The sequence below is a fragment of the Salvelinus alpinus genome, chromosome 1, assembly GCF_045679555.1.
Source record: "Salvelinus alpinus chromosome 1, SLU_Salpinus.1, whole genome shotgun sequence".
Classification (NCBI taxonomy): domain Eukaryota; kingdom Metazoa; phylum Chordata; class Actinopteri; order Salmoniformes; family Salmonidae; genus Salvelinus; species Salvelinus alpinus.
In genome coordinates this window covers 17,624,633-17,639,571 of record NC_092086.1, presented here as the reverse complement: position 1 = coordinate 17,639,571, position 14,939 = coordinate 17,624,633, and the positions used below count along the sequence as shown (strand labels likewise).

Below are 14,939 nucleotides of genomic sequence, written 5' to 3'. Positions count from 1 at the left end.
AGCAGAATGACGCTCGTAGGTACCCCGTCTAACTGGGAGTGGGGACAGACAATTGTAAATGGCTTTACTTTAATCAAAGTGCAGTACAGATTCACAGAATCCAGGCAATGTAAAAGATAAACAAATTATTTTCTACTTCAGTCGTGCTTCTACAAAAACTACAGATATAACTGGGTGATCAATAAATCATGGGATTTATGTCAGTTGCTAGGTCGTAGCAGGTGAAGGATTCCTTGTCTAATGATTATGCCAGCTAGCTATGGCTCTATACAGAAGATTCGAGCAACTTAAAAATAGCTTGCAAAATAACTTAGCGTAGCTTAGGTGCTTCTACACCTGCATTGCTTGCTGTTTGGGGTTTTAGGCTGGGTTTCTGTACAGCACTTTGAGATATCAGCTGATGTAAGAAGGGCTATATAAATACATTTGATTTGAGCGTAATCGATTTCTGTAAATAGCATCAGACCACAAAGTTAGTTGTAGAAAACTCTTAATAACGGTGATTTGGACAATAGCTTTCAAAAACGTATTCCAAAGAAGAAAATAGGTTGCTACCTAGCCAGAAAATAAAGACATTTTAATTTACCCGCCTTGACAGCTGGGTTTTTATGTTGGACATGCGCAATCAGGACATACGCAAGCAGATTGCGCACGTCGTGTTTCGTAACAGGTTGTACCAGAGCGTCACTGCGGGTAATTGAGCGGACAGTTACAAAAGGCAGTCAAGCCAATAACATTGTTCAGCCATCCGTTCTTCAGTTTCCTCCTGAATTTCTGTGTGCGAATACACAACACTTTACGGTATCGCGTGTTTTCTGGTAGGGAAACTTACGTATGTTATACTTGAAAAGTTTTCTGAAGTTAGAGAACATTTTGTCATTTACTGTAAGGATCTGTTCAGAAAAGTTACAATAGTTTATCATGCAAATATGGTTTGAAAACTCTTGTTATGTGTAACGACCTAGCGATAGCCTACCCATTACCAAGCTCAAATAAGAAGTGCGAGTAATCTATGTTGTAATGACGTGTTATTCAGAAGTAAATGTTCACAGTAAATGTGTTGCATCGAGTATGCTGTATAGCCGCAACATGATTTTAGATAGATGCGCTTGCTGAAAGCAAGAACTGCTTTAGAAATTCGACGTACTTCTTATTAATGTGCGTGCGGGAAATCTGACACTTGTCATGTGCATGCTGAAAGCACATACGTTATCCAACTTCAGAATGTGCAGGTTCCTGTTTGATACTATTCATACTTTTTGTACTGCAACCAATATTAGCTTAAAACCCAATGCATTTCAATGGTCATCGACTTTCTAGATGGGTCATTCCACGAATAGAGTGCCTTTTGCTTTCCTTTGATATTTTACACAGGAATTGTGCACCAATATTGAATTTCAAAAACCTGCTAAATAAAGTGCCTCTTTTAATAGAAACAACATAGAAAAATTAATTAAATCAGAGTTATAAAATGATTTAAGAATTTCTAAAGTGCCAATAATCTGCATTTGTACATGTCCCTTCTGTTTTTCTGACTTCTAGGAAGAGTTTAAGCCAACATGTTTAACAAGGGGTCTAAATGGATTCAGAACCTAATAAATGGGGTCTTATTTTCAGAGGTGACTGAGGCCATGTCAGCGGTGTGGATCAGCTCCTCGCTACTGAGGTCCAGGGCAGCTCACCTCAGACAGCTCAGTGTGTTCTCTAGAAGGGCTGTGTTACAACCTCTACAGGTGGTCTCCTCACTACACAAGACACCTGGGAACCCAACCTGGCTCTGGTGCTGTAGGTAGGTCAGCTCTCTTGACATTGTCATACATAAACAGACTAACTGGATTGTCTTGGCTGTAAGGAACGGGGTTCAGCGTGGTTGTCTTGGCTGTAAGGAACGGGGTTCAGCGTGGTTGTCTTGGCTGTAAGGAACGGGGTTCAGCGTGGTTGTCTTGGCTGTAAGGAACGGGGCTCAGCGTGGTTGTCTTGGCTGTAAGGAACGGGGCTCAGCGTGGTTGTCTTGGCTGTAAGGAACGGGGTTCAGCGTGGTTGTCTTGGCTGTAAGGAACGGGGTTCAGCGTGGTTGTCTTGGCTGTAAGGAACGGGGTTCAGCGTGGTTGTCTTGGCTGTAAGGAACGGGGCTCAGCGTGGTTGTCTTGGCTGTAAGGAACGGGGCTCAGCGTGGTTGTCTTGGCTGTAAGGAACGGGGTTCAGCGTGGTTGTCTTGGCTGTAAGGAACGGGGTTCAGCGTGGTTGTCTTGGCTGTAAGGAACGGGGTTCAGCGTGGTTGTCTTGGCTGTAAGGAACGGGGCTCAGCGTGGTTGTCTTGGCTGTAAGGAACGGGGTTCAGCGTGGTTGTCTTGGCTGTAAGGAACGGGGCTCAGCGTGGTTGTCTTGGCTGTAAGGAACGGGGCTCAGCGTGGTTGTCTTGGCTGTAAGGAACGGGGCTCAGCGTGGTTGTCTTGGCTGTAAGGAACGGGGTTCAGCGTGGTTGTCTTGGCTGTAAGGAACGGGGTTCAGCGTGGTTGTCTTGGCTGTAAGGAACGGGGTTCAGCGTGGTTGTCTTGGCTGTAAGGAACGGGGCTCAGCGTGGTTGTCTTGGCTGTAAGGAACGGGGCTCAGCGTGGTTGTCTTGGGAACGGGGTTCAGCGTGGTTGTCTTGGGAACGGGGTTCAGCGTGGTTGTCTTGGGAACGGGGTTCAGCGTGGTTGTCTTGGCTGTAAGGAACGGGGTTCAGCGTGGTTGTCTTGGCTGTAAGGAACGGGGTTCAGCGTGGTTGTCTTGGCTGTAAGGAACGGGGTTCAGCGTGGTTGTCTTGGCTGTAAGGAACGGGGTTCAGCGTGGTTGTCTTGGCTGTAAGGAACGGGGCTCAGCGTGGTTGTCTTGGCTGTAAGGAACGGGGCTCAGCGTGGTTGTCTTGGCTGTAAGGAACGGGGCTCAGCGTGGTTGTCTTGGCTGTAAGGAACGGGGCTCAGCGTGGTTGTCTTGGCTGTAAGGAACGGGGCTCAGCGTGGTTGTCTTGGCTGTAAGGAACGGGGTTCAGCGTGGTTGTCTTGGCTGTAAGGAACGGGGCTCAGCGTGGTTGTCTTGGCTGTAAGGAACGGGGCTCAGCGTGGTTGTCTTGGCTGTAAGGAACGGGGCTCAGCGTGGTTGTCTTGGCTGTAAGGAACGGGGCTCAGCGTGGTTGTCTTGGCTGTAAGGAACGGGGCTCAGCGTGGTTGTCTTGGCTGTAAGGAACGGGGCTCAGCGTGGTTGTCTTGGCTGTAAGGAACGGGGCTCAGCGTGGTTGTCTTGGCTGTAAGGAACGGGGCTCAGCGTGGTTGTCTTGGCTGTAAGGAACGGGGTTCAGCGTGGTTGTCTTGGCTGTAAGGAACGGGGCTCAGCGTGGTTGTCTTGGCTGTAAGGAACGGGGCTCAGCGTGGTTGTCTTGGCTGTAAGGAACGGGGCTCAGCGTGGTTGTCTTGGCTGTAAGGAACGGGGTTCAGCGTGGTTGTCTTGGCTGTAAGGAACGGGGCTCAGCGTGGTTGTCTTGGCTGTAAGGAACGGGGCTCAGCGTGGTTGTCTTGGCTGTAAGGAACGGGGTTCAGCGTGGTTGTCTTGGCTGTAAGGAACGGGGTTCAGCGTGGTTGTCTTGGCTGTAAGGAACGGGGTTCAGCGTGGTTGTCTTGGCTGTAAGGAACGGGGTTCAGCGTGGTTGTCTTGGCTGTAAGGAACGGGGCTCAGCGTGGTTGTCTTGGGAACGGGGTTCAGCGTGGTTGTCTTGGGAACGGGGTTCAGCGTGGTTGTCTTGGGAACGGGGTTCAGCGTGGTTGTCTTGGCTGTAAGGAACGGGGTTCAGCGTGGTTGTCTTGGCTGTAAGGAACGGGGTTCAGCGTGGTTGTCTTGGCTGTAAGGAACGGGGTTCAGCGTGGTTGTCTTGGCTGTAAGGAACGGGGCTCAGCGTGGTTGTCTTGGCTGTAAGGAACGGGGCTCAGCGTGGTTGTCTTGGCTGTAAGGAACGGGGTTCAGCGTGGTTGTCTTGGCTGTAAGGAACGGGGCTCAGCGTGGTTGTCTTGGCTGTAAGGAACGGGGCTCAGCGTGGTTGTCTTGGCTGTAAGGAACGGGGCTCAGCGTGGTTGTCTTGGCTGTAAGGAACGGGGCTCAGCGTGGTTGTCTTGGCTGTAAGGAACGGGGCTCAGCGTGGTTGTCTTGGCTGTAAGGAACGGGGCTCAGCGTGGTTGTCTTGGCTGTAAGGAACGGGGCTCAGCGTGGTTGTCTTGGCTGTAAGGAACGGGGCTCAGCGTGATTGTCTTGGCTGTAAGGAACGGGGTTCAGCGTGGTTGTCTTGGCTGTAAGGAACGGGGCTCAGCGTGATTGTCTTGGCTGTAAGGAACGGGGCTCAGCGTGATTGTCTTGGCTGTAAGGAACGGGGCTCAGCGTGATTGTCTTGGCTGTAAGGAACGGGGTTCAGCGTGGTTGTCTTGGCTGTAAGGAACGGGGCTCAGCGTGATTGTCTTGGCTGTAAGGAACGGGGTTCAGCGTGGTTGTCTTGGCACGGCACATGTTTGTCACGTATCCGTTATCTCTGGTTTCCCCTCTGAAAGACTTCACGTGACCTGATGGGAGAATAGTGAGTGAGGTGGGCCGTATCTGTGCTGTTTTCCCAACGCCTCATGAGAGAACAGTGGAGAGGGGGAGAGAACAGTGGAGAGAACAGTGGAGAGGGGGAGAGAACGGTGGAGAGGGGGAGAGAACGGTGGAGAGGGGGAGAGAACGGTGGAGAGGGGAGAGAACAAGTGGAGAGGGGATAAGGAACACTCTCACAGTCAACTCTACTGTCTGTAAACCAAACCTATCCCTCTGTTTCTACTCCCTCTCTCTGTACCAACCCATCCCTCTGTGTCTGGGCGGCAGGTAGCCTAGTGGTTAAGAGCAATGGGCCAGTAAGCAAAAGGTTTGAATCCCAGAGCCGACTAGGTGATACATTTATCGATGTGGCCTTGAACAAGGCATTTAACCCTAATTGCTCATGTAGGTCTCTCTGGCTAAGAGCGTCTCCTAAATGACTAAAATGTAAATGTCTACTCCCTCTCTTTTTACCAACCCATCTCTCTCTGTTCAAACCCATCGCTCTCTGTTCCAACCCATCGCTCTCTGTTCCAACCCATCGCTCTCTGTTCCAACCCATCTCTCTCTGTTCCAACCCATCTCTCTCTGTTCCAACCCATCTCTCTCTGTTCCAACCCATCTCTCTCTGTTCCAACCCATCTCTCTCTGTTCCAACCCATCTCTCTCTGTTCCAACCCATCTCTCTCTGTTCCAACCCATCTCTCTCTGTTCCAACCCATCTCTCTCTGTTCCAACCCATCTCTCTCTGTTCCAACCCATCTCTCTCTATTCCAACCCATCTCTCTCTGTTCCAGCCCATCTCTCTCTGTACCGACCCATCGGTCTCTGTACCGACCCATCGGTCTCTGTACCGACCCATCGGTCTCTGTACCGACCCATGTCTCTCTGTGTACCGACCCATGTCTCTCTGTGTACCGACCCATGTCTCTCTGTGTACCGACCCATGTCTCTCTGTGTACCGACCCATGTCTTTCTGTGTACCGACCCATGTCTCTCTGTGTACCGACCCATGTCTCTCTGTGTACCGACCCATGTCTCTCTGTGTACCGACCCATGTCTCTCTGTGTACCGACCCATGTCTCTCTGTGTACCGACCCATGTCTCTCTGTGTACCGACCCATGTCTCTCTGTGTACCGACCCATGTCTCTCTGTGTACCGACCCATGTCTCTCTGTGTACCGACCCATGTCTCTCTGTTGACCGACCCATCTCTCTCTGTTGACCGACCCATCTCTCTCTGTGTACCGACCCATCTCTCTCTGTGTACCGACCCATCTCTCTCTGTGTACCGACCCATCTCTCTCTGTGTACCGACCCATCTCTCTCTGTGTACCGACCCATCTCTCTCTGTTGACCGACCCATCTCTCTCTGTTGACCGACCCATCTCTCTCTGTTGACCGACCCATGTCTCTCTCTGTTGACCGACCCATGTCTCTCTCTGTTGACCGACCCATGTCTCTCTCTGTTGACCGACCCATGTCTCTCTCTGTGTACCGACCCATGTCTCTCTCTGTGTACCGACCCATGTCTCTCTCTGTGTACCGACCCATGTCTCTCTCTGTGTACCGACCCATGTCTCTCTGTTGACCGACCCATGTCTCTCTGTTGACCGACCCATGTCTCTCTGTTTACTCCCTGTTTATCTCTCTATCAGACTTTGGTCAACTACAGTACATATGTCAAATACTTGAGCTGAATTAATTTGGTTGTGTCTACTGTAGTGTTCCTGGTACAATGGAACCAATTAAATAGTCCTCGATGTCCAAACTCCAAAGTGTTATCAAGTGCACCTAAAAACAGCTTCCAAGTTTTTCCCACATGTATTTGACCCAGGTCTACTCTGTATACTGTTTACATCTGTCCCTCAACAGGTCCCTCCATGTGGACAGTCCCCCCATGGTCCCAGGTCTACTCTGTATACTGTTTACGTCTGTCCCTGAACAGGTCCCTCCATGTGGACAGTCCCCCCCTGGTCCCAGGTCTACTCTGTATACTGTTTACGTCTGTCCCTCAACAGGTCCCTCCATGTGGACAGTCCCCCCCTGGTCCCAGGTCTACTCTGTATACTGTTTACGTCTGTCCCTCAACAGGTCCCTCCATGTGGACAGTCCCCCCTGGTCCCAGGTCTACTCTGTATACTGTTTACGTCTGTCCCTCAACAGGTCCCTCCATGTGGACAGTCCCCCCCTGGTCCCAGGTCTACTCTGTATACTGTTTACGTCTGTCCCTCAACAGGTCCCTCCATGTGGACAGTCCCCCCCCTGGTCCCAGGTCTACTCTGTATACTGTTTACGTCTGTCCCTCAACAGGTCCCTCCATGTGGACAGTCCCCCCCCTGGTCCCAGGTCTACTCTGTATACTGTTTACGTCTGTCCCTCAACAGGTCCCTCCATGTGGACAGTCCCCCCCTGGTCCCAGGTCTACTCTGTATACTGTTTACGTCTGTCCCTCAACAGGTCCCTCCATGTGGACAGTCCCCCCCTGGTCCCAGGTCTACTCTGTATACTGTTTACGTCTGTCCCTCAACAGGTCCCTCCATGTGGACAGTCCCCCCCCTGGTCCCAGGTCTACTCTGTATACTGTTTACGTCTGTCCCTCAACAGGTCCCTCCATGTGGACAGTCCCCCCCTGGTCCCAGGTCTACTCTGTATACTGTTTACGTCTGTCCCTCAACAGGTCCCTCCATGTGGACAGTCCCCCCCTGGTCCCAGGTCTACTCTGTATACTGTTTACGTCTGTCCCTCAACAGGTCCCTCCATGTGGACAGTCCCCCCCCTGGTCCCAGGTCTACTCTGTATACTGTTTACGTCTGTCCCTCAACAGGTCCCTCCATGTGGACAGTCCCCCCCTGGTCCCAGGGCAGAGCGTCAGCTACGTCCACGGGGCCTCCTCAGTGTCCCTGCTGGGCCAGACGGTGGGTCAGAGTCTTCAGGCTGCAGCCGACCGCTGGCCCCACAGAGAGGCCCTGGTCTTCCTGCAGGATGGAGTCCGTAAGACCTTCTCCCAGTTTCAGGAGGACGTAGGTCTTTCATCCACCCTCTCTTCTAATCTATTTCATCATATCTAGAGACCGTTACTGTCAGGCCATTAACTCTGTTCAAAGCACATTCCGCAGGCCTATCTGTCAGTGCATTTGATTGGTGGTTTACCAAATAGTAACATAACTATTATCTGTCAGTGCATTTGATTGGTTGTTTACCAGATAGTAACATAACTATTATCTGTCAGTGCATTTGATTGGTGGTTTACCAGATAGTAACATAACTATTATGTGTCAGTGCATTTGATTGGTGGTTTACCAAATAGTAACATAACTATTATGTGTCAGTTTATTGTTGGGAAACTACTGACTACCACTAGTTAAATATCTAAGCAGACAGATAGTAACATGGAGGAAATAGGGAAAATCTGTCCCTGAGGCCTGCTAACTAGGTCATCCATGGTGAAACACCCTGGGACCTGCTAACTAGGTCATCCATGGTGAAACACCCTGAGACCTGCTAACTAGGTCATCCATGGTGAAACACCCTGAGTCCTGCTAACTAGGTCATCCATGGTGAAAGACCCTGAGGCCTGCTAACTAGGTCATCCATGGTGAAACACCCTGAGGCCTGCTAACTAGGTCATCCATGGTGAAACACCCTGAGGCCTGCTAACTAGGTCATCCATGGTGAAACACCCTGAGACCTGCTAACTAGGTCATCCATGGTGAAACACCCTGAGTCCTGCTAACTAGGTCATCCATGGTGAAAGACCCTGAGGCCTGCTAACTAGGTCATCCATGGTGAAACACCCTGAGGCCTGCTAACTAGGTCATCCATGGTGAAACACCCTGAGGCCTGCTAACTAGGTCATCCATGGTGAAACACCCTGAGGCCTGCTAACTAGGTCATCCATGGTGAAACACCCTGAGACCTGCTAACTAGGTCATCCATGGTGAAACACCCTGAGGCCTGCTAACTAGGTCATCCATGGTGAAACACCCTGAGCAGCCTGCTAACTAGGTCATCCATGGTGAAACAACAGAAACAAACTGCTTTGTAATAATATATTCCATTACATTTCTACACATACTCATAAACACAAAGTGCAGAATGCCTTTACATATAGGGATATCATCCTGTATATTACTACCTGGGTCATGGTCTCCCTCCTCCCCAGGTTGACCAGGCTGCTGCAGGTCTCCTGGCCCTGGGTCTGAAGAGAGGGGACAGACTAGGAGTCTGGGGGCCCAACACATACCACTGGATCCTGTTTCAGTTCGCCACAGCCAAGGCTGGCATCATACTGGTGAAGATGAGATATTAGATTCTAAAATGAATATGTATTATCTGTTAGGATCTATTGTTCCTAATATTAAAGTATTGTTCTAATCTCTCCAGGTGTCAATAAACCCAGCCTATCAGCTGAAGGAGCTGGAGTACACCCTGGGGAAGGTTTGTTCTTGTCCAGAACCGTGTTGTTTTACACTTCCTGGGTTGACTGAATGAATAGCTGATCCTGACCCTGGTGCTGTCTGTGTCCCACCCAGTTTAAGACCCAGAGGTTCTGTCTGTCTCTGTAGGTGCAGTGTAAAGCTGTGGTGTGTCCCACCCAGTTTAAGACCCAGAGGTTCTGTCTGTCTCTGTAGGTGCAGTGTAAAGCTGTGGTGTGTCTCACCCAGTTTAAGACCCAGAGGTTCTGTCTGTCTTTGTAGGTGCAGTGTAAAGCTGTGGTGTGTCCCACCCAGTTTAAGACCCAGATGTTCTGTCTGTCTCTGTAGGTGCAGTGTAAAGCTGTGGTGTGTCCCACCCAGTTTAAGACCCAGAGGTTCTGTGACATGCTGAGACAGCTCTGCCCAGAGATGGACACAGCGGAGTCAGGGGTCTTTAGGAGCTCCAGGTATGTTAATATTTTACTACTGCACCATGACTGAGTCAACATACAGGTATGTTAATATTGTACTATTGGACCATGAGTGAGTCAGCATACATATTGTACTACTGCATCATGACTGAGTCAACATACAGGTATGTTAATATTTTACTACTGCACCATAAAGTAAACCAGTAACTAGCAGGATAAACCAGTTATATACTAACATATAGCATAGGTCTACAGACAGTTACCGCAGACAGTTACCGCAGACAGTTACCGCAGACAGTTACCGCAGACAGTTACCGCAGACAGTTACCGCAGACAGGTACCGCAGACAGGTACCGCAGACAGTTACTGACAGTTACGGTTAGAGTGTAGGGGCGGCAGGTAGACTAGCGGTTAGAGTGTAGGGGCGGCAGGTAGACTAGCGGTTAGAGTGTAGGGGCGGCAGGTAGACTAGCGGTTAGAGTGTAGGGGCGGCAGGTAGACTAGCGGTTAGAGTGTAGGGGCGGCAGGTAGACTAGCGGTTAGAGTGTAGGGGCGGCAGGTAGACTAGCGGTTAGAGTGTAGGGGCGGCAGGTAGACTAGCGGTTAGAGTGTAGGGGCGGCAGGTAGACTAGCGGTTAGAGTGTAGGGGCGGCAGGTAGACTAGCGGTTAGAGTGTAGGGGCGGCAGGTAGACTAGCGGTTAGAGTGTAGGGGCGGCAGGTAGACTAGCGGTTAGAGTGTAGGGGCGGCAGGTAGACTAGCGGTTAGAGTGTAGGGGCGGCAGGTAGACTAGCGGTTAGAGTGTAGGGGCGGCAGGTAGACTAGCGGTTAGAGTGTAGGGGCGGCAGGTAGACTAGCGGTTAGAGTGTAGGGGCGGCAGGTAGACTAGCGGTTAGAGTGTAGGGGCGGCAGGTAGACTAGCGGTTAGAGTGTAGGGGCGGCAGGTAGACTAGCGGATACAGTGTAGGGGCGGCAGGTAGACGAGCGGATACAGTGTAGGGGCGGCAGGTAGACGAGCGGTTAGAGTGTAGGGGCGGCAGGTAGACGAGCGGTTAGAGTGTAGGGGCGGCAGGTAGACGAGCGGTTAGAGTGTAGGGGCGGCAGGTAGACTAGTGGTTAGAGTGTAGGGGCACTGCCCCTATCCGATGTATGTGACAATAAAACATTTTTGTTTTATTAACACTGCTATACACTCTCATGGTCCTAGCCTCCCTCCACAACCATGGCATTACCTGGCTCATATCAAACACAGTAAAAGTGCTACACAGGAACTATGCTTGATTGACTCTGAATAAGAAATATTACCACCGGAGGATGTCTATTTACCTGTAACTGTAAATGGAACCTCGTTATCTGTGTATGGTGATGGTGACAGACAGGGACAGTAGAGGACCTAATGAAGGCTGTTACTGTAATGTTACTGTAATGTACCTTTTGTTGTGTTACTGTAATAACTGTCATTGTGTTACTGTAATATTACTGACAGTGTTACTGTAATGTTACTGTAATGTACCTTTTGTTGTGTTACTGTAATAACTGTCATTGTGTTACTGTAATATTACTGACAGTGTTACTGTAATGTACCTGTCACTGTAATGTACCTACTGTGTTCCTCCTGCCAGACTACCAGACCTGTGTATGGTGATTGTGACAGACAGCAGACAGACAGGGACTGTACATGTAGAGGATGTGATGCAGGCTGGAAGCAGACAGCACCACCAGGAGCTGCAGGACCTGCAGACCAAACTGTCCTTCGACGACCCCATCAACATACAGTTCACATCCGTGGGTATCCTGTTGAAAAGAAGTAGAACACTGTCCATTTGGAATGGACTTGTGTCTTGGAACCCAACACACAGGAACCCCCCCCCCCGAGTGGTTGGGTACAGCGCAGGACCCCTGTAGCAGTAATACTGCACACATTGTTTCAACCATCTACATAGACAGACCACAGACTGATCTACACAGATAAACCATCTCCAGTGGGGAGAACAAGTATTTGATACACTGCTGATTTTGCAGGTTTTCCTACTTATAAAGCATGTAGAGGTCTGTAATTTTTTATCATAGGTACACTTCAACTGTGAGAGACGGAATCTGAAACAAAAATCCAGAAAATCACATTGTATGATTTTTAAGTAATTAATTAGCATTTTATTGCATGACATAAGTATTTGATCACCTCCCAACCAGTAAGAATTCCGGCTCTCACAGACCTGTTCGTTTTTCTTTAAGAAGCCCTCCTGTTCTCCACACATTATCTGTATTAACTGCACCTGTTTGAACTCGTTACCTGTATAAAAGACACCTGTCCACACAATCAATCAAACAGATTCCAACCTCACCACAATGGCCGAGACCAGAGAGCTGTGTAAGGACATCAGGGATAAAATTGTAGACTTGCACAAGGCTGGGATGGGCTACAGGACAATAGGCAAGCAGCTTGGTGAGAAGGCAACAACTGTTGGCGCAATTATTAGAAAATGGAAGAAGTTCAAGATGACGGTCAATCACCCTCGGTCTGGGGCTCCATGCAAGATCTCACCTCGTGGGGCATCAATGATCATGAGGAAGGTGAGGGATCAGCCCAGAAATACACGGCAGGACCTGGTCAATGACCTGAAGAGAGCTGGGACCACAGTCTCAAAGAAAACCATTAGTAACACACTACGCCGTCATGGATTAAAATCCTGCAGCGCACGCAAGGTCCCCCTGCTCAAGCCAGCGCATGTCCAGGCCCGTCTGAAGTTTGCCAATGACCATCTGGATGATCCAGAGGAGGAATGGGAGAAGGTCATGTGGTCTGATGAGACAAAAATAGAGCTTTTTGGTCTAAACTACACTCGCCGTGTTTGGAGGAAGAAGAAGGATGAGTACAACCCCAAGAACACCATCCCAACAATGAAGCATGGAGATGGAAACATCATTCTTTGGGGATGCTTTTCTGCAAAGGGGACAGGACAACTGCACCGTATTGAGGGGAGGATGGATGGGGCCATGTATCGCGAGATCTTGGCCAACAACCTCCTTCCCTCAGTAAGACCATTGAAGATGGGTCGTGGCTGGGTCTTCCAGCATGACAACGACCCGAAACACACAGCCAGGGCAACTAAGGAGTGGCTCCGTAAGAAGCATCTCATGGTCCTGGAGTGGCCTAGCAAGTCTCCAGACCTGAACCAAATAATAGAAATCTTTGGAGGAGCTGAAAGTCCGTATTGCCCAGCGACAGCCCCGAAACCTGAAGGATCTGGAGAAGGTCTGTATGGAGTAGTGGGCCAAAATCCCTGCTGCAGTGTGTGCAAACCTGGTCAAGAACTACAGGAAACGTATGATCTCTGTAATTGCAAACAAAGGTTTCTGTACCAAATATTAAGTTCTGCTTTTCTGATGTATCAAATACTTATGTCATGCAATAAAATGCAAATGAATTACTTAAAAATCATACAATGTGATTTTCTGGATTTTTGTTTTAGATTCCGTCTCTCACAGTTGAAGTGTACCTATGATAAAAAATTACAGACCTCTACATGCTTTGTAAGTAGGAAAATCGGCAGTGTATCAAATACTTGTTCTCCCCACTGTACATAGACAGACCAGACTGATATACACAGATAAACCATCAACAGCTATTCATTGTTTCTTCCTGGTCTCACTGATGTCTGTAGGGAATGACAGTATTAGTCTGTCTACTGGTCTGTAGGGAACAACAGTATTAGTCTGTCTGATGTCTACTGGTCTGTAGGGAACAACAGTATTAGTCTCTCTGATGTCTACTGGTCTGTAGGGAACAACAGTATTAGTCTCTCTGATGTCTACTGGTCTGTAGAGAACAACAGTATTAGTCTGTCTGTCTACTGGTCTGTAGGGAACAACAGTATTAGTCTGTCTGATGTCTACTGGTCTGTAGGGAACAACATTATTAGTCTGTCTACTGGTCTTTAGGGAACAACAGTATTAGTCTGATGTCTACTGGTCTGTAGGGAACAACAGTATTAGTATGTCTGATGTCTACTGGTCTGTAGAGAACAACAGTATTAGTCTGTCTGATGTCTACTGGTCTGTAGGGAACAACAGTATTAGTCTCTCTGATGTCTACTGGTCTGTAGGGAACAACAGTATTAGTCTCTCTGATGTCTACTGGTCTGTAGAGAACAACAGTATTAGTCTGTCTGATGTCTACTGGTCTGTAGAGAACAACAGTATTAGTCTGTCTGATGTCTACTGGTCTGTAGGGAACAACAGTATTAGTCTGATGTCTACTGGTCTGTAGGGAACAACAGTATTAGTCTGATGTCTACTGGTCTGTAGGGAACAACAGTATTAGTCTGATGTCTACTGGTCTGTAGAGAACAACAGTATTAGTCTGATGTCTACTGGTCTGCAGGGAACAACAGTATTAGTCTCTCTGATGTCTACTGGTCTGTAGGGAACAACAGTATTAGTCTCTCTGATGTCTACTGGTCTGTAGAGAACAACAGTATTAGTCTGATGTCTACTGGTCTGTAGAGAACAACAGTATTAGTCTCTCTGATGTCTACTGGTCTGTAGGGAACAACAGTATTAGTCTGTCTGATGTCTACTGGTCTGTAGGGAACAACATTATTAGTCTGATGTCTACTGGTCTGTAGGGAACAACATTATTAGTCTGATGTCTACTGGTCTGTAGGGAACAACAGTATTAGTCTGATGTCTACTGGTCTGTAGGGAACAACAGTATTAGTCTGATGTCTACTGGTCTGTAGGGAACAACAGTATTAGTCTCTCTGATGTCTACTGGTCTGTAGAGAACAACAGTATTAGTCTCTCTGATGTCTACTGGTCTGTAGAGAACAACAGTATTAGTCTCTCTGATGTCTACTGGTCTGTAGGGAACAACATTATTAGTCTGATGTATACTGGTCTGTAGGGAACAACATTATTAGTCTGATGTCTACTGGTCTGTAGGGAACAACAGTATTAGTCTGATGTCTACTGGTCTGTAGGGAACAACAGTATTAGTCTGATGTCTACTGGTCTGTAGGGAACAACAGTATTAGTCTCTGATGTCTACTGGTCTGTAGGGAACAACAGTATTAGTCTGATGTCTACTGTTCTGTAGGGAACAACAGTATTAGTCTCTCTGGTGTCTACTGGTCTGTTGGGAACAACAGTATTAGTCTCTCTGATGTCTACTGGTCTGTAGGGAACAACAGTATTAGTCTGATGTCTACTGTTCTGTAGGGAACAACAGTATTAGTCTGTCTGATGTCTACTGGTCTGTAGGGAACAACAGTATTAGTCTCTCTGATGTCTACTGGTCTGTAGGGAACAACAGTATTAGTCTCTCTGATGTCTACTGGTCTGTAGGGAACAACAGTATTAGTCTGATGTCTACTGTTCTGTAGGGAACAACAGTATTAGTCTCTCTGGTGTCTACTGGTATGTAGGGAACAACAGTATTAGTCTCTCTGATGTCTACTGGTCTGTAGGGAACAACAGTATTAGTCTGATGTCTA

The 14,939-nt window shown here is 48.6% G+C and overlaps 1 protein-coding gene across 4 annotated transcripts in view; it reads left to right on the top strand.

Annotated features, from left to right (window-relative positions):
* Positions 1–691: 691 nt before the first annotated feature.
* Positions 692–14,939, top strand: part of LOC139573394 (medium-chain acyl-CoA ligase ACSF2, mitochondrial-like) — a 30,320-nt gene continuing 16,072 nt past the window's right edge. For all 4 annotated transcript variants that reach the window (XR_011674617.1, XM_071396989.1, XM_071396909.1 and 1 more), the window contains exons 1-7: positions 692–818; positions 1,618–1,789; positions 7,424–7,619; positions 8,762–8,890; positions 8,983–9,036; positions 9,363–9,481; positions 11,067–11,229. Coding sequence is in view for 3 of the 4 variants with exons in the window: in XM_071396989.1 (XP_071253090.1) it covers positions 1,632–1,789; positions 7,424–7,619; positions 8,762–8,890; positions 8,983–9,036; positions 9,363–9,481; positions 11,067–11,229 (819 nt within the window). In the remaining variant the exon portion in view is untranslated. The remainder of the gene's footprint in view (positions 819–1,617; positions 1,790–7,423; positions 7,620–8,761; positions 8,891–8,982; positions 9,037–9,362; positions 9,482–11,066; positions 11,230–14,939) is intronic.